General features: G+C 45.0%; 1 protein-coding gene across 2 annotated transcripts in view; it reads left to right on the forward strand.

The window, feature by feature from the left end:
• Positions 1 to 20,186, forward strand: part of LOC138266200 (clustered mitochondria protein homolog) — a 241,245-nt gene that overhangs the window by 50,303 nt on the left and 170,756 nt on the right. For both annotated transcript variants that reach the window (XM_069214691.1, XM_069214692.1), the window contains exons 2-3: positions 11,819 to 11,952; positions 19,260 to 19,431. In XM_069214691.1, the coding sequence (XP_069070792.1) occupies positions 11,819 to 11,952; positions 19,260 to 19,431 (306 nt within the window). The remainder of the gene's footprint in view (positions 1 to 11,818; positions 11,953 to 19,259; positions 19,432 to 20,186) is intronic.

A 20,186-nucleotide genomic window follows, 5' to 3' on the forward strand; every position in this document is an offset into this window, starting at 1 on the left:
ATGAAGTATGGATCCGATACACCAGGAAAGATGGTGTTTTAAAATGGCCCCAATATGGTAGTTTTGCCACAGAGATTCTGAATAATCTGGAGGTTAAACTTTTTAAGAAGAAAGCCCGGCCGGCGATGTTTGACTCTTTCCGCCTATGGCGTAAGGAAGCCAAACAGAAGGAAATTAAATTAGCAAAGAGAAATAAGAGGGAAGAGGGTATCTCGATAATGCAAGCTGCCATGCAGTTTAAAGATGATGAAGAAGAACAGATGAATGAGCAGTTGCACAGGCAACGTAAATTGGTGACCAGTTTTTCCGCTTCTTCAGCAAGATGCAGCAAAAGAACTTGAGAAAGATCCTTTAATGTCACACTTGTTGAGTTCGCCACCCCCTTATGCGCAGAATGCTACAGCACCCCCGCAACCTTTAGCTGTGCAACCTCCGGTTATTGTGCCTCAGGTTCTTCCACAGCCGCCAGCTCCTCTTCAGTTGGCTCCTATTACTATGGCGCAGCCCCTTCAAGGGCCGCCGACTTCGCTACCTGCTCCATCTGTACCTCCTGCCACTTTATGTACTACATCGACTGCCTCTTCTGGTGTTCTTCCTGATACTGCCTCTGCGTCTGCTTCTGCGTCTGCCTTGCCTCCCTCTGTTTTTCCTCCTGTTCTTTCATCAACTTCTCCTTCTGTCCGACAGAGAATGACAGATACTGTTGCCAGCCTTATATTTCCTCTCTTTGGGTCGTCTGGTGTGACCCCAGATTCGAAGCGTAAACAGTCGCGTAGTCAACTGCCTAATTCTCAAGAGAGAGAAATGTTTGACCGTATGGCGCGTAAATGGGTTGTTTACCCTTTAAGATACGATGTAGAGGCTGTTATGGATGTCTTCCGTCAATGGGGAGCACCGAAACAAAGATACGTTTTTGAGAAAATGTGTGCATTCCTTTGTGAGGAATTGGAGGATAATGATTTGGAAACAAATCCGCCTGATTTGTGCTGTGTACGGTTTGAGTTTGAAAAAGGCACGATTGTGGGTCCCGATGTTGAGAAAGCAGTTGCGACGTTGTTGTCCTTTAGGAATAAGGATCCTTCTCAGTCATTGTTCCAACATGACTCCTCTGTTAAAAAAAAGGTGCGACAGTACCCAGTGAGAGAAGTCCCTCCGGTATGGAAGGACGCCGTTGCGGCTGATGTTGCTAATCAAATTGATGCTGTCCCAGCTCATTTTCAGCGTGTTTGGGTACATGTTCCGTGGAAGCGAGCTGAAGTTTTAGCCCTTAAGCAGACTTTGCCTGATCCCCGTAAAAACCCTGCAGGGTATTATAAGGAATTATCACAGACTGCAGACTCATGCATTATGAATTTAGCCGACATAGACATGTTATTTGGGAATGTTGTTCCACAGCCTTTGTGGGGATTGATTTGCCATACAGATCATGCGCAAGAGTTAGGTGACTCATGGGCTAATATTAGTGCTGCAAATGATAGACAAGTTGGTGGTGCCAAGCCTGAGCCTTTGGTAGCAGAACTGCCTGCTAGGATCATTACTTACATGAAGACTTTAATGCCTGCGATGCGTGTGAATTGGGATAAATTGTCTGCGTGTAAGCAGAAGAAAGATGAAACAGTGTCTGATTTCTTCACCAGGTTTGAGGAAACGTTTATCGACCACAGTGGTCAAGATATGAGTACAGAAGGTGGTCAACGGTTGTTCGTCGACAAGTTTGTGCACAATTTGCTTGCCGAGCTGTGTATGAAATTGAAGGATTCAGAGAGTTCTTGGGCCGTTTCCTCTTCAGCACAAATATTGGCTACTGCACAGTACTACGAAAATAGGGATAAAGATGAGAAGGATAGAGCAGACAAGAAAACTAAAGAATTAAAGATGAAGGTTCTTTTACAACAGGTGTATCCGCCACGTGGTGGTCAGAGTAACTATCAGCAACCTCAACAGTTCCAGAGAAACTCGCAAAGGTTCGAGTTTTCTCAACCACGTGTTCCTATAGGTCCCAATCAGTGTTCATATTGTAAAGAAGAGGGTCATTTCAAGTATAGTTTTCCTATTTTGTTACAGCGTACGAATGGTGCTTCTGGCGCAAGAGGTCGAGGTGTTCAACAAGCTCCTAGAGGTAGAGGACGTGGAAGTTTTCCCAAGAACACGCGTTCCTTTCCGTCTCAAAACTCAATGAATAGTTTTGACCAGCAACATAACGCGTCTGGTAGGACGGCTTAGTACTATGCTGACGACTACTATGCAGAAGATGAGAACTTGGAAGGTAATAATTGCTAGGACAGCCATAGACGAAGAGAGGGAGTTTTTTTAGTTCCAGTGGATCAGAATGGACCTTATGTTAAGGTGATTACATCAGGTGTGTCAGAGCCTTTTCTGTTGGATACTGGTGCTACAAAGAGTTCTATTATGCACTCAAAACTCCCTGGCGCACCTTTGTCTGGCGAGATGAATGTTTCAGTAGGTTTTTCTGGCAGCCCGGTTAGGAACCCGATTTCTAGTCCTATGTCCCTTTCTGTTGGACCTTGTGAATTGGAAGCACCCCTTATTCTGACGACAGGTTGTGGTGAAAACTTGTTAGGATTGGATTTGTTGAAAAGATTGTATGCGACATTATATTGTTCTCCTTCGGGAGTACAACTTACACTGGGTAGGAAAACAGTCTCTCCAATGTATTTGTCAAAGGATAAACTTCCGACCGAATTGTCGTTTCTTCCTGATACCATTTGGGCTACTGGTCCTAATGACGTGGGTCTTTTGGAAATACCGCCTTATGTTGTGACATTGAAAGCCAATGTTAAATTACCACGCATTCAACAATACAAGATCTCTAGTGAAGGTGAAAAGGCGTTGCTAGCAATCATTTATGATTTAATTGAAAAAGATGTAATTGAAGAGACAAGAGGCAACGTTTGTAATAGTCCTGTTTTGCCTGTTTTGAAACGTACTGACCCCTCTAAGCCACCTGTTTACAGGATCGTGATTGATCGTAGAGAGGTAAATAAAATAGTTGTGCCACAGTTTCTAGTTGTTCCTAATATCACTGCCCTATTGACTATGATTCCAGCTTCCGCCACCTGGTTCTCGGTGATTGACTTAAAGAATGCTTTCTTCAGCATCCCGATTGCAGAGGAGAGCAGGGATATTTTTGGCTTCAGTTTAGGAGGCCGAAGTTTCCGCTTCAAACGCGCTCCACAAGGCTACTGTGAAAGTCCATCAATATATAGTCAGGCTTTAAAAACACAGCTTGATGCAATTGTTTTACCTGACGGCGCTACCCTTATTCAGTACGTCGATGATTTGCTAGTCGCTACAGATACTGAAGAGATTTGTAAAGAAGCCACCTTGTCATTGTTGCGTCATTTGTCTGATTTACATCACAAAGTGTCCCTTTCAAAACTGCAATATTGTCGACAAGAAGTGACCTTCTTAGGTCATCTCTTATCGAAGGAGGGAAGGAAACTGACCTCAGAAAGAATTCAGGCAATTGCAAAATTGAGTGTGCCAAGGACACAGAGAGAAGTACGTGCTTTCTTGGGCATTACATCATACTGCAGACAATGGATACCGAATTTTTCTTTGCTGGCCAAACCTTTGGTAGCATTGACCTATAAAGATACACCAAACCCCGTTCCGTGGTCTGAAGATTGTCAGAAAAGTTTTTCCGAATTGCGTAATGCATTGTGTTCGGCTCCTGTGTTGGGTACCCCCGACTACAGTAAGCCCTTTACACTGTATGTCCATGAGAAAGAGGGTTGTGCATTGTCAGTGCTGACACAGTCTTTTGGAGACAAGCAGCGCCCATGCGCATATTTTTCGTCGACTTTGGATCCGGTAGCTAAAGCATTGCCGAGTTGCTTGAGAGCCACAGCGGCTGCAGCTGTTTCTATTCGACAGTCTGCTGGGTTAGTGATGAATAATATGTTGATTGTGATGGTTCCACATGCAGTGGACACGTTGCTAAACAGGACCAAGATACAGCATTTAACTAGTGCTCGATTGTCAGGTTACGAGTTGACACTGTTAGCGAGTCATGTGCACATAAAGAGGTGCAATACATTGAATCCAGCCACGTTATTGCCGATTTCAGTAGAAACAGATGATGTTGAACAACATGATTGTTTTCTTAGGACAGAAGAAGAAACGAAAGGGAGAGTAGATCTTAAAGATACTCCTCTTGTAAAGTGTGATGGTACCTTATGGGTGGATGGTTCATGCTTCAAGCTTCCGAATGGTGATACGACTGCAGCATATGCTGTCACAACTTTGCATACGATTGTTGAAGCTGCACGTATACCACATAATTCAGCTCAAGCAGCAGAGCTGATTGCACTTACGAGAGCGTGTGTGTTATCGAAAGGAATGAAAGTGACCATATATACCGACAGCCAGTATGCGTTTGGTGTGGCCCATAGTTTTGGACGATTGTGGAAAGAACGTGGGTTCCTGACATCGCACGGAGCTAAAATTCAGCATGGTCAGTTGGTGAATGAGCTTCTTGAGTCACTGACCTTGCCATTACAGGTTGCGATTGTGAAATGCAGTGCACACAAGAAGGTTACTGATGATGTCGGTCGTGGCAATGCATTTGCTGATGAAATCGCAAAAGAAACAGCAAAAGATGTGATGAATCGAATGTATGTTGCAGGCCCCGCAAGATGGGTTGGTGACGTTGGAATATGTGAAGATACGATAGAGGGTGTGAAGTCTCTTCAAGCTGAAGCTTCAGAGAAAGAGTTCACGATACTCTGCCTCAGGTCTCTGAAGCTCCAGGACATCTTATCGATCCTGGATCATGGGTGCTGGTCAAGAACTTCCAGCGGACAAAGAATGACCAGCCCCGTTGGACCGGCCCCCACCTCGTCCTTCTCTCAACAAGATCAGCTGTTCGAGTGGAAGGGAAAAATAACTGGATCCACGGTGTACACTGCAAGAGGGTCCCTTTTCCTCTACCGTACGACCGGTGGGTCCAGGAGGGGAATGCTGACTCTGAGATTGAGACTGTGCCTCGTTTTTTGCCATTTAGCGATGCACGTGTAAAAGGAACAATTTCTGAACGAGAAAGTGACAATAATTTGCAAGAAGCTGTGCCACCGTCAATTCGATTGAACACTACAGAGCCTGAACTCTTGTTCCAGAACCAGACAGTACCTGGAAAAAGCCGTTATAATTTGAGACCAAGAACTAAGGACAAATAATTTTTTCCCGTTCCTTTGCTATTTTTTTTAAAAGTGCGGCTCTCTCATCTGAGAAACTTTCTTATTTTTTTTTTTTTCTTTTCGAACCGCCATCCGGGTTCAGCTGTAGGGTCGTGGTTGCCCAAGTCTTTGGAGTGCAGCTGAAGACGTTTGGTCGACAGTTCTGGTCGGTCTAAGGGAGTTGCCCTGGACTGACAGAAGCATTCCCTAGCATAGAACACCCTACCACCACGAGCAGCAATTAGAGAGGATGGAGTTTTTCAAGAATGAGAGACCTGCCAGACAGATGGACTTTAAAGCCAGAATGTGTATAATAATGACAAAGAAACGATTTTTGATATTATGTATTTTCATGTTGCTTAGTGTAATGACGTTTTTAATAGGATATGTTTTATTCTCTTTTCAAGTGACATTTGCACCCATTACACAGCCCATACCTCCTTCTACTGCTTCCTCGCATTCTTTTCACCCCCTGCCTGAACACGAGTCTGCCAGAAGATTAGAATTTGTTAACAATTCATTCATTCAGCTTCTACACCAACACCAATTAGTAGTGAACACAACTAACTGTTGGGTGTGTGGTCATATGCCTCATACTACTGATAAAGGTATCCCTTATCTGGTCCTGCCTTTCAGCCATAATGGTTCTGTATGGGCATATAGAACGGTGTTCATATACGCGTATGAAGCCAACCCCCTACGTTCTGTGAAAGATAATCCTAAGAATAGTGCTCTAGCTAAGGGTATAGTAGATATGATTAGGGAAGATATTTCCTATGAGACTATCCCGAGAGATGAGACACTAGCATATATTGGATGGAACATAACAGGATATGGAGTTACTCTGAGTGGGAACCAGCGAGCAAAGAGATCCTCCCCGATTTGGATTGTACCCCATCAGGGTCACCTATGTCTGCAAGGTAATGGCAAGAATCCCAGAGCTCAGTTAGGGAAAAGTATCTTCACTGAAACATATGTTTTTGTGTCTCAGACTTCTCCTTCGTTCTTAGCAGCTAAGGGTACCTATTTCATCTGCCATAATAGAGCCTATACATGGTTGCCCCCTGACTTCTCAGGCACATGTTTTGTTTCGTTCCTGTTACCTCCCACCTACACGGCCGCGGCAGATTACCATAAGACAAGGATAGTTAGAGGTGTCATAAGTAAAGAAGACACTTCAGGACAAGAATTTGGAGATTTCGTAAAGGGTTTTCTGCCTTTTTGAGGTCCTATGGTTAACAGCAGGAACATAAGGCAATTGACAAGGGTGGTTGAATCCACGGTAGTTGAAACCGCCGGTGCCCTTAGTAATTTGACTGCTGAGCTCCAGTCGGATCGCCTTATGACTCTTCAGAACAGGGTCGAATTAGACGTCATACTTGCAGACCGAGGTGGGGTATGTAAAGTGATCCAATCAAGTTGCTGTGTTTTCATCCCAGATAACGCTCCGACAGTCTACCAGGCCATTTCCAAACTGCATAAGATCTCTGAGTCTATTCACGTGGATAAAGGAGATTGGTCATTGATGGGGTGGTTCTGGGAGCTGATATCCGCCTGGGGATGGAAGACTCTGGTAGTCATTGGGATGATCTTAGCCATTCTTTTCCTGTCCTGTCTGTGTGTACAGTGTGCTCCTGCAATATGTGGCCTCTGTGCTACATCGTGTGTAAGGAAACCTGTATCAAGGGACGAGCTAGGTAATAGGATGATGCTACAGCAACATCTCAACGACTTTATGAATATAGACCTGGACTCAGATTAGCGTGAGTATAGGTTATTGCCTATGTAAGGGCAAAAGGAGGGTCTGTGGTACTGAAAATTCTGGACCCGTGTTATAAACATCGTCGTATCACAACGATTTTGGTATCAGCAGACCGAGAATGATTAGAATAGTATGCACAAGCATTGTATTCATATTCGGGTAACAAAATCACCCGAATATCAGAGTTTCCGTCCTGAACCCTCGTGTTCCATTTAAACGACAGCCATTTTGTGATTGCCCTCACATAGGCCAATGCCTAATGCTGAAAACGAGTCTGAAGGACACATACATCTTTGCTGACTCCTCTGTGACCTGGGCAAGCTGACTCCACTGCCTGAAGCCAAACCTGTTCGGCCAGTTTCTTTCCCAGTGGCCGAATGAGATTAGTATCAAGGCACAACACATCATAAAACCTTTCATCACACACAAACCATGCCTAATCTTACACGCACCTGTCCCTGTTTCTTTCTTTATGACTTGCTTTACAAGGAGGAGGTGCCTGTTTATATTGGGGGTCCGTTGATATCTGATGAAAGTACTGAGCCTTGCCGGGTAATTGATTGAGGGCTGGACAAACTGAAATATGGGCTTGTCATCATAACCCTGCTATTTTTTTGTAGTGAAAATATGTGAATGGTCAACTGTAAAATAAGGAATGTTTGCCCAAAGCATAATATTTTGTATAAAAGAGAAGGTTAGCTTTGCAAGAGGAGCAGTCTCCTGAGAATATACACCGTGTTGTACTTCTAGGATACCTGTTACTGGCTGCAGCCAATAAACAAGATCTTTGAATTCACTAAGAAGACTCTGTGTTTCTGTAGTCTGAAACAGGAAGGACTCGAAGTCTTAGGGTGTGTTCCCTGGCACCACTGGGTTCTGAAAAACCCAGTACTTCATAGTTAGTAATTGTATTTGCTCGTCTGTCTGTACTACTTTCTTAATAATATATTGTTGAATTTATATTTTTTTCCAGAAGTGTGTGCTTGCACATAAACTACACTTTTACTCATACATATATAAAGACACACATCTTTAATTTGTTGTGCCATAACACTACAACTACCCTTTCTTTCAGAACACTTTTCACAAACTTTACCCTATCTTTTGCAAATATGCATTCTAGTCGTAATGCATAACAAATGTATAACAAGGTGTAGGAGGCTGGCCTGGTTTTTAGTGGGTACCAAAGGTACTTAGACCTTATACCAGGTCCAGTTATCCCTTATTGGTGAAATTTAGTCAGTGTCTAGGAGCTAGGCTGTCTAGAGGTAGCTTGTAGCAGAGCAGCCAAGGCTGAACTAGACATGCAAAGCTCTTGTAATACCACTGTAGTCACACACTACTCACATACATGACATAAAATACTCAATGTTACAAAAATAAAGGTACTTTATTTTGGTGACACAAATGCCAAAAAGAGACTATGCTCCCTTAGTAAGTAATATACGCAATACATACACTAGTAAACAAAAACAGGTAAGTACACAGTCAGAAAACAGTGCAAATAGTGAAAATCACAATAGGTTGCAATGGGCTTAGGGGGAACACAAACCATATACTAAAATAGTGGAATGCGAAAGTCGGTTTCCCACCTAGGCAAGTGTAGTGTGTAGAGGGGCGCTGGGAGTGTAAGAAAACACCAAAGGTAAGTAATAGGCCCTAACCTGGAGCCCAGGAAAACAGGAGTAAATCAAGGTAAGTTTCCTGAAACACACAAGAAGTTGTGATAGAAGATTATGCAAGAACCAGAGGAGACTGCAGGACACCTATGATGGATTCCTGGACCTGAAGACCTGTGGAAGAAGGGGACCAAGTCCAAGAAGCACTGAAGAGTCCAGGGAAAACAGGAGCCCCTGCTAACCCAGGTGAAGGTGCGAAATAAGAACCACTGGTGAGAAGACAGATATGCACCCAAGAAGAATTCATGGTTGGTGCAGAAGATGTCCCATGCCGGATGGATGATTGCAGACTGGTTTGCGTCGCTGAATTCCTCCAACAAGCCTTGGCACATGCAAAGCTTGTGGTTAGTATAAAATGGTGCCAGGAGGGAACTGGTGGCCTCTACCCAGGAGGGGGAGACAGAAGGGGCTCTCAGCAACTCAGAGAGCCTTCAAAAGACCAGGCAGCGCGCACAGGAGTCCCACAGAACGGGAAAAAAGAAGGTGCAAATGGAGGCCCACGCAGCATGACACAAAGGGATCCGACGCTGCCGGAGAACCACTCAGGAAGCTGTACGTCGCAGGATGGAATGCTGGGGGCCTAAGCTGAGCTATGCACGAAGAACTTTTTGAAAGGTCGCACACAAGCCTTGGCATCTGCAAGTCATGCGGTGCACGGAGGTACTGTCTTGTGTGGGGAGGCAACTCTTAACTCCACCAAAGTTGGACAGCTGGACCTTGAGACTGTCGGGGTCACTTTAGTCCACCACCTGTGTTGCTGGATCCACGCTTGTTGCCTGGAGAGGGGACCCACGCCACCGGTCGTCACTGCTGAGAGGTGCCTGCTGAAGTAGGGAAGTGACTCTGTCACTCCACAGGCGATTCCTTCAATTCTTCTGGTGCAGGCTGAAGACAGGCAGTCCTCGGAGGATGCATGACCTGGAAACTGTTGCAGTTGCTGGCAGGAGCTGAAGTTACAATGTTGCAGAAGTCCTTTTTGCTTCTTTGTTGCAGTTTGTAGAGTTCCTGGAGGGTTCAGCTGCGGTTCTGTTGGTAGAAGATGAAGGAAAGGATGCAGAGGATTCTTGCTGGAGTCTTGCAATCCGAATCTGAAGAAACACAGAGAGGAGAGACCCTAAATAGCCTTGAAAGGGGGATTGGTCACTTAACCAGGTAAGCACCTATCAGGGGAGGAATCTGACGTCACCTTCTGTCACTGGCCACTCAGGTGCTCCCAGAGTGCTCCACCACCTTGGAATCGAAGATGGCAAAACCCAGGGACACTCTGGAGGAGCTCTGGGCACCATCCCTGGGGTGCTGATGGACAAGGGAGTGGTCACTCCCCTTTCCTTTGTCCAGTTGCGTGCCAGAGCAGGGACTGGGGGTCCCTGAACCGGTGTAGACTGGATTATGCAAGGATGGCACCATCTGTGCCCTTCAAAGCATTTCCAAGGCTCTTGGAGGCTACCTCTCCCATGCCTCCAACACCTGTTTCCAAAGGGAGAGGGTGTATCACCACTCTCCCAAAGGAAATCCTTTGTTCTGCCTTCCTGGGCTTGAGCTGCACAAGCAACAGGAGGCAGAAACCTGTCTGTGAGGTGGCAGCAGCTGGGGTTGCAGGGAAAACCTCAGAAAGCTGGTATGGCAGTACTGGGGGTCCACTGTGGAGTCCCAAGAGTGCAGGGGATTTTGCAACCAATACTGGAATCAGTACTGTGGTACAATACCCAGTTGTTAGATACGTTACATGGCCATATTAGGGGGTTACCATTGTGAAGCTGGACATAGGTATTGACTTATGTCCAGTGCATGCATAAAATGGCGTCCCTGCACTCACGAAATCCGTGAAAATGGGCCTGGACGATGTGGGGTACCTCTGCTAGTGCAGTGGTGCCCTCACACACAGTTACTTTGCACCCAGCCTTCAGGGTTGAAAGGCCTGACATATGGGTGACTTATAAGTGACCTGGTGTAGTGAAAATGGCTGTGAAATAGTACATGCACTATTTCACACAGGCTGCTATGGTAGTCCTGTAGAAGCCTTTGCATGGGCTCCCAATGGTTGGCAAAATTAGCGCCGCAGCCCATAGGGATCCCCTAGAACCCAAATGCCCTGGGTACCTAGGTAACATATACTAGAGACTTATAAGGGAGGACCAGTATGCCAGTTTGGAGTGAAATACTGAGTTACCAGTATGTAAGGACAAATTTGGAAACAGAGAGAGCATGAACACTGGTGTCCTAGTTAGCAGGACTCCAGTGACACTTTAAAAAACAGTGAAACATACTGAGAAGCAGGCCAAAAACTATAAGCACTGGGGTCCTGACTAGCAGGATCCCAGTGACACAGTCAAAACACACTGACATCAGGCAGAAATTAGGGGTAACGTACCAAAAAGAGGGTACTTTCCTACAAAAGGTACAAAATTATATCAAAGTGAAACAAAATAAAACATACTTGCTTTACAAAAACTCTGTCTTTAGAACGCTAACAAATGTTTTTTTTATTTTAATTTGAGTTCTATGATGCATAGGATATTCTACTTTGCTGACTCTGATGCTATAATTCTTGCCTACTGAATAACTTCACCTTTGTTCGTGTGCATGGTGTTTACTGCATCATTTGGCAAACTTATATAATCTTGGAGAATTAAATGATAACACAATCGTTACTCACATTCACCTAGATTTTACAGCAAGCTTCCAAAATTATGATATTTTATATTTTATTTGAATCTTTCTTTATGAAACCCTTGAATTCTTAAATGTGTTTTCATCAATTACCACCCACAGCCAGCACAACCATTTACTGTTTTAGTATAGAATTGTATGCTGCAAATTCACTTTTGGTTAACGTTTCACAGTACAGAACGAAGACTTGTTTGGCACAGCGGAACACAGAAAGTCAAGATGTTTGCACTAATATCAATGCCATGTACATATTGAAAGTTAAGATGTCCAAGTCGCCCTTTTCTTGCAACATGCAGTGCTAGCAGCTCTATCTGTCTGAGGTTCCTTTTATTAACTGAACGTTTTCACTCAATGTTAAGTCAATAAAAACACAGTTTTTCTCAGTTACCACAAAAATGAGTGTTTTTTGTGGTTTTGCAATTTAATACTAGAATCAGTGCCATAATGTTGATAACATATAAGAAATCAATTAGGCAAATATTTACACTTAACTGATTTTCCCTTTTCAGGTAATGAATCTTTAAGTAAAGAGGTAAACGGAAATGAGACACATAACAACTTGGACATGCCGGCAGCCCCAGACCAAGACAAAATGTTTAATGTGAAGATCCAGCTGCCCGGAGCTGATGCCCTTGATTTACAGGTATGGCACTACTTTGTGATCATGTATCTCTTTCAAGGAGACAGGAATACATCGAGTGGGAGACGATTGTAGCTGTGCTGCCTGTCTTTTAGATCCTTGAGTTGTTTGATGATAATGTCCAGTTTGGGCCTTTCCAAGTGTATGTTTTGAGATCAAGTACTGTTGGACCATCTCTCAGAGGAAATTGTAGTTGAGGTTCACCTCGGTCTTTGGGGTCCTTTTAGTCCCCTCACTTGCATCGAAGAAGTCTTTACTTTTTGTACAGCTTTTATTTTGAAACTATTCAGTGCTTCTTTAGATGCAGTTTGAGCAATAACATTCTCCAAATAAGGCACACTTTTTGATGGAAGGTACACTAAAAGTATCATTTGGAAGCACCTTCATGCAAAGCTCTACTAAGAACAAGAATTTTCAATTTTGTAATTTATAGTGTTGAGAGCGGTTTGATTTGATCCTGGATATGTATTTGCTGACTGCCTTTTCAAAACAAAATATCATATACGATATGAAATGTTTTATTATTTATGTTGCAATTTGTATAGAGCACTGTCTGTCATCAGTATGATCTTGCCATACTGTTGGCTGTCATATCATGCAATTCTGAAATTTCCATTGCCAACTGGAGTCTGAGCTATCCTGCGATGATATGTCCTGGATATTGTATTTTTTTGACGATGGATGGAGCTGTCATATTCAATAAGCTGTTAGTGGTATCTGGGAGACACTGTGGGGTAATTTACCGATTGCTTATGCTTCTGGCCAGTTGATACACTTAAATTATTGTCCAGCGATTACTACGTAATGTCAAGCAAGCTTGTCTGTTACGTTGTGGATTACTATATATTTGAATAGTTTCCTATTCAGGTCAATGGTAGACATGGATGATAGAGGAAGCAATACGTTAGTGCAAAAACCACTTGCTGGACAGGATTTCCTCTTTTCAGTTTTGTTTTTGGCTGACTTGCATTTCTATCAAACATCCAGCTTTTTAATGTTAGCAAAAGGTGAACATTTTGGAAAACAAGATGAAGCAACCTGGTGTACAATTTGTTGCATGCTGTTGCTCTGCGCTAACAATCTGATTTAAGTCAATGTGTCATACAAAGAAAGTGTTTGTGCACTAGGTCCGTAAATAGACTATTTGTATGGGTGTGACAATGAAGTAATGGCATTAATACGTCTACAATTTAGTAGACACAAACAAGTGTTCCCATGGTAGTCCATTTTCCAACGTTTTGAATTCATATCATAGAGTGACTTGTCCTAGTCCGCCACTTCATCCTCCTCCTCTACCTTTCTATTGCATGTACCTTAAATGGAGATAGTAGAAAAGTGATTCCTTTTCTCTTCAGTTTATGCTGCTCTGCCAAACAGTTCTTCTGCTATTTATTATATTGATTAATTTATATTGTAACCATTTTCTTTTTATACTCAAAAATATATATTATCATTTTAGTAAAGAAAATAGATCCACCTATATTGTAGAGGCATTCAGATCCAAGACATACACAAACCAATCCAGTGGTGAGAAATGCAGTGACTGGACCTTAAACAAGTCTTCAGGAGTTGACTTCTACTCAAGTGGTTTGTACTACTAGTGTTGTTGATCTGTGATGTAACAGACCTGGAAAATCTCCATGGATGGGCATTGGCACATAGGCGGTCATTCTGACCGTGGCGGTCGGCGGTCGCCGCCTGCCAAGCGGTTCCCGCCGAAAGACCGCTCCGCGGTCAAAAGACCGCGGCGGCCATTCCGGCTTTCCAGCTGGGCCGGCGGGCGACCGCCAGAAGACCGCCGGCCGGCCCAGCGGGACAGCCCCTTCAACAATGAAGCCGGCTCGGAATGGAGCCGGCGGAGTTGAAGGGGTGCGACGGGTGCAGTGGCACCCGTCGCGATTTTCACTGTCTGCACAGCAGACAGTGAAAATGTTTGTGGGGCCCTGTTAGGGGGCCCCTGCACTGCCCATGCCATGGGCAGTGCAGGGGCCCCCAGGGGCCCCACGGCACCCGTTCCCGCCATCCTGGTTCTGGCGGTGGACACCGCCAGAAACAGGCTGGCGGGAAGGGGGTCGGAATCCCCATGGCGGTGCTGCAAGCAGCGCCGCCATGGCGGGTTCCCTGGGCCAGCGGGAAACCGGCGGCTCCCCTTTTCCGACCGCGGCTTTACCGCTGCGGTCAGAATCGCCCAGGAAGCACCGCCAGCCTGTTGGCGGTGCTTCCGCCGCACTCCGCCATGGCGGTCATGGACCGCCAAGGTCAGAATGACCCCCATAGTGTAAAAAAAAAATACAACCTTTTGGTTTGCGTGGTCACCATTCAATAACCAGTAGCCTACTGTGTCTGTTATTTATTACCTGCACCAAGCTGCAACTTAATCAGGTGTTTTGTGGTAGAACACTGGCAACAATTGAATAGACCTGTGGGGTCTCTGCAATGTCTCCTGTGGAATAAGTGCTGCTTGCTGCAAGGATGGTTGATGACAACCTGCCTACTGCAATGGGCCAAAACATTGTGTAGTAGCAGGTGCTTTTTGCCGACTACTCCCTATAGGTTAGTTGCCTACCACTGCTTCAGTTGTCCAGATGGAATGAATGGATTGGTCAGGTCATCTCAAGTAAAATGGTAAAGGTGACTCATGAGACCCAGGGTATAGTGAAACATTAACTGATACTGCATTACACGGTGGAGGAAATATATAAGCTGTACCTGAATCTCTAGTTATTCGGAGGGATGAAAATGACTATGAAAAGAAAGTGGCAGTTTAGGAAGCTTACTTGAACCCTGAAAATAACTTGGGCTGCAAGAGGGTTGTGTTACAGTAAGTTTGCCAAAGTGAGGAAGAGTCTCTACTTCTATGGATGAATATCAATACAAGGAAGTCAGGACATGGATCATTCAAGGATGCACGTCCTCCATGTTATGCTATTTGAATTTACAGGAGCTGAGAGTAAGCCTTAATGTGATATACTTAATACTTTCATCATTTGCTTCAACAGTATCATTGTCAAGCATTAAAGATAGACTACTTATTAACAAAATAGTCAAGAAGGAATTGCTTGATGGATGACAGCATTGAGAAAGCTTGATGCCTTTGCCACCTGCCAAAAGTGCAAATCCAATTATGGAGGCACCAAAAGTTGCATGCGCTGGCAAAGTGGGTTTAAAGCTCATGATCAGAACATGTAGACCCCTCAATACATGGCCTGTTTCACAGGCGTGCTGTGGAACCATTTTGCACTGATGCATATGCCCTGAATAGGTGTGACGGAAACAGACCATGCCCATTACGTAGGTTTGCATTGTTTACACAGATAATGATGGTAGGATGTTGCCAATCCCGCATGCAGCTGACAGTGACAGTGACAAGGATGATTAGAACATGGTCACATCACATACACAAACTAATAGGACATAGATTGAGAATCATCATGCAGATTCAAACTGATGCATCCGGAAAGGTAAAATCAGTTTTTCAACAACTAAAGCTAGGCACACTACTGTCAACGCTATTCACCAGGATAGTGTGAGCTTCCTCTCCTTGCCAGAGATTTTCAAAATGATTTATAGCATGTGTTAGAAATGGGGTCCTTGGTTGGCAGCCAGGTTACCCCCTGTCCAAGCAAGAAGCCTCACTCTAGTCAGGGTAAAGGAGAATCACCCTCAGCTAACCCCTGCTCACCCCCTTGGTAGCTTGGCATGAGCAGGCAGACTTAACTTCAGAGTCTAGGTGTAAAGTATTTGTACCAACACACAGAGTAACTTAGTGAAAACACTAACAAATGACACAACACAGGTTTAGAAAAGTAGGAAATATGTATCCAAACAAAACAAGACCAAAATGACAAACATACACAAGTCAAGTTATTAATTTTAAAAGCAAAAAGTGTCTTAAATCCTTTTCTAAACAGTAAAAACATTGTTAACGTTGAAAAGTACCTGGGTAGAGTCAAAATAACATGCACGGGCGAGTGTGCGTCGAAAAAGGCTAGCGATCTTTCGATTTCTCACCCGCCAGCGAGACCGTGCGTCATTTCTCCTTCTCCGGTCGGGTCAGCGTGGGTCGTCTTTCCTCTCCACAGGAGAGCGATGCGTCGATCCAGGCAAGCACTCGGGTTCGGGCAGGCGTTGCGTTGTTTTTCCGCGCCCAGCAAGGTTTGCGGCGAAAATCCTGCTGTACGATATCAGCAAAACCGCGCTGTGTGGGTTGCGATGTTACCAGACTCTGTTAGCGGTGCTGTGCATCGTTTGTCCAGCTGCGTGTGTTGATCTTCCAGCCGTGCTGCAGGGGGAGCGTTAATTTCAGCCGCAAAGCCAGCGTCGTTTCTTCAGCCACATCTCAGAGGTTGCGTCGGAAATTTTCCAGCACGTCGGTCTGTGCGAGATTTTCAATCTTGGTCTGCCAACTTCACCTGTCAAAGCCCCAGGAACTGGATAGGGCACCACTTGGCAGGGCAGGAATCACAGCAGAGAGTCCATGTGCTGGCAGGGGAAGTCTTTGATGGCCGTGAGACTTCAACAACAGGAGGCAAGCTCAGGACAAGCTCTTGGAGTTTTCTTGACAAGCAGGAAAGCACAACAAAGTCCAGTCTTTGTCCCCTTTCACCAGGCAGAAGCAGCAACTACAGGATAGCACCACAAAGCACATTCACAGGCAGGGCAGCACTTCTCCTCAGCTCTTCAGCTCTTCTCCAGGCAGAGGTTCCTCTTGATTTCCAGAAGTGATCTAAAGTCTGTGGTTTTGGGTGCTCCTCTTATACCCATTTTGGCCTTTGAAATAGGCCTACTTCAAAGGAAAGTCTCTCTTGTTAGTGAAATCCTGCCTTGCCCAGGCTAGGACCCAGACACATATAAAGTACAAGAGGCACTCATTATAACATGAAAAATAATAGTACTCATAAGTCAGTATACATAGGTAATGTTTTGTCATATATTTCTGAAAATTAATAGGATTATTTCCAACATAATCCCCAATTACAGTATCACTGTCCAAATCCAAATAGTAGAATTAATTGATCTGTTGTTCCAAGATTGCTATGATCCAAAGTCCAAGTCCAGATTTCTCTAATCAAAGTTCAATCATATTCTTCAAAAGATGATATAGCTTATTATTTAAACTTTAGCAGCCGCATCCAAATTGATAGCCAACACGTGTTTCGTCCGGGAGTTTCCCAATGACTTCATCAGGGCTAAACATATATGTGGATGCGTCCTATATCATAAGTATTCCTTACAAGCGAATCCCAGAATAATTCCGTTAAGCAACTTATCTGCTGATATCAGTTATATCAATCCACCTTCCAATGAGTCAAAACGTGAAGCGCGAGTACGCATGTGTGTATCGATGAAGTATCAAAAAACTCAGACACACACCAGGGGGTTGGAGACTGCATTGTGTGAGGGCAGTCACAGCCCTTTCAAGTGTGAGTGACCACTCCCCCCCTCCCTCCTAGCACAGATGGCTCATCAGGATATGCAGGCTACACCCTAGTTCCCTTTGAATCACTGTCTAGAGAGAGGTGCTAACACCCTAACTGTCAAACTGACCCAGACAGGGAATCCACAAACAGGCAGAGTCACAGAATGGTTTAAGCAAGAGAATGACCACTTTCTAAAAGTGGCGTTTTCAAACACACAATCTTAAAACCAACTTTACTAAAAGATGTACTTTTAAATTGTGAGTTCAGAGACCCCAAACTCCACATGTCTATCTGTTCCCAAAGGGAATCTACGCTTTAATCATTTTTAAAGGCAGCCCCCATGTTAACCTATGAGAGAGATACGCCTTGCAACAGTGAAAACCGAATTTGGCAGTATTTCACTGTCAGGACATATAAAACACATGAGCATATGTCCTACATTAAACACACACTGCCCCTTGCCCATGGGGCTACCTAGGGCCTACCTTAGGGGTGTCGTACATGTAAGAAAAGGGAAGGTTAAGGCATGGAAAGTGGGTACACTTGCCAAGTCGAATTGGCAGTTAAAATCTGAACACACAGAAACTGCAGTGGCAGGTCTGAGCCATGTTTACAGAGCTATTAATGTGGGTGGCACAACCAGTGCTGCAGGCCCACTAGTAGCATTTGATTAACAGGCCCTGGGCACCTCTAGTGCACTGTACTAGGGGCTTACCAGAAAATCAAATATTCCAATCATGGAAAGCCAATTACATACACATTTTATATAGGAGCACTTGCACTTTAGCACTGGATAGAAGTGGTAAAGTGCCCAGTGTAACAAAAACAGCAAAAACAGAGACCAGCACACATCAGCAACCTGGGAAACAGAGGCAGAAATGTAGGGGAGGCCACACCAAGGATGCCAAGTCTAACAGCATGATAAAGAACAGGTACGGTACAAGTCTTATGGAACCCAATGTGAATAGGGGACGCTTATTGGCCGGGCCAGTTTTAGCGCTTGTGGCGCCCAGTGCGACAATGATTGTCCCCCAAGGACCACCTCCTCCATCGATTCCATCACTACCACCCTTTGACAGAGCCACTCATGTCCCCATAACCACTCTCTCTCAGATGCATTTATTTTGTTTTATAGCATCACTTATACCAGTGTAGGGTAGTGAGTCAGATTACAGAGACAATCAATCCTACATGTGTAAATTAGTGTATTCAAATTGTTACTTAAGGCAGAGGAGTACAAGGTTTAAGAATCACAGGTCATCCATACTGGTAGATGGTATAGTTTAAAAGTGCTGGTTCTGGAGAAGCACAAACCCAAATTAAAAATGTACCACCATGGTTGGATCACCGCCATGGGGATCCCGAGCGCCTTCCCGCCAGCCTGTTTCTGGCGGTGTCCACCGCCAGAACCAGGATGGTGGGAACGGGTGCCGTGGGGCCCCTGGGGGCCCCTGCACTGCCCATGCCACTGGCATGGGCAGTGCAGGGGCCCCCTAACAGGGCCCCACAAAGATTTTCACTGTCTGCTGTGCAGACAGTGAAAATCGCGACGGGTGCCACTGCACCCGTCGCACCCCTTCAACTCCGCCGGCTCCATTCCGAGCCGGCTTCATTGTTGAAGGGGCTGGTCTTCTGGCGGTCGCCCGCCGGCCCAGTGGGAAAGCCGGAATGGCCGCCGCGGTCTTTCGGCGGGAACCGCTTGGCGGGCGGCGACCGCCGACCGCCGCGGTCAGAATGACCCCCTATATCTTTACTTTAGACTGTGTTGTCTATTTTGTAAAATATATGAATATAAATCTGGAGGTTGACCCTCAAAGGTAGCCTTGCTGTGAAGAGCTTGTAGCACAAGTGCTGCCTTGGTGTACTATTGTGTTTAATTTCTCCACTTAGGTATCCCCCAGGGAGCTTGTGCAGGAGATAGTTCAGGTCCTTATGGAACATGAAGACTCCTGTCATCGCACCTGCTTTTCACTGCAACACGAAGGAAGCGTCCTGGACAGCTTCTCTGAGCTTACCGTGGTAGAAGGACTAAAAGATGGTTCTCTCCTGAAGGTGATAGAAGGTGAGAGACCCACCGGCTGACTGACACCAGCACTCTTATGGTTTATTTGTCATTATGACAGTATATCTTTCGGTGCACATTTTAAACCATTACTGTTTGGGGAGTATGCAGAGCATGGTGTCATGTGGTAAGATGTTAGTTTTTTAAATGCTGTCTTGTTTCCATTAGTGTATAGGAAACATAAAGGAAAGAAAATATTTGGGGTTATATTGCAGACACTGTGCATTGGTGCATAAGCAGGACAAATACATTTTGCACTTTTTTGCAAGTATATTATGCACTGTTCTATGCCACTCTAATCCACTCTGCGCCGTTCCACTGTATGCCACTACAATCTGCCCCTGTACTCTTAACCACTGTACTCTTTGCAACTGCACTCTCTGTCACTGTACTCTACCCCACCGCACTCTCCTCTGCATCACTTATCTCATTGCCACTGCTCTCTATGCCACTCTCCTCCACTCTGCACACCTGCACACCAACACTACTCTACAGCACCGCACAACTGTACTCTGCACTACTCTACTCTACGCCTCTGCACTCTATGGCACTAAACTCTACTCTGCACCACTCCATGCTACTCTACTCTGCTCCACTCTACGCCACTGCAGAATATGCCACATAACTCTACTCTGCACTCTACCCCATTGCACTCTATGCCTCTCAACTGTACACCACTGCCCTCTGTATCACTCTACTGTATGCCACGCCATTATGCTCCACTTAGGGCCACTGCACTCTGCTCTACTCTGTGC

The sequence above is a fragment of the Pleurodeles waltl genome, chromosome 11, assembly GCF_031143425.1.
Source record: "Pleurodeles waltl isolate 20211129_DDA chromosome 11, aPleWal1.hap1.20221129, whole genome shotgun sequence".
NCBI classification, from domain to species: Eukaryota; Metazoa; Chordata; class Amphibia; order Caudata; family Salamandridae; genus Pleurodeles; species Pleurodeles waltl.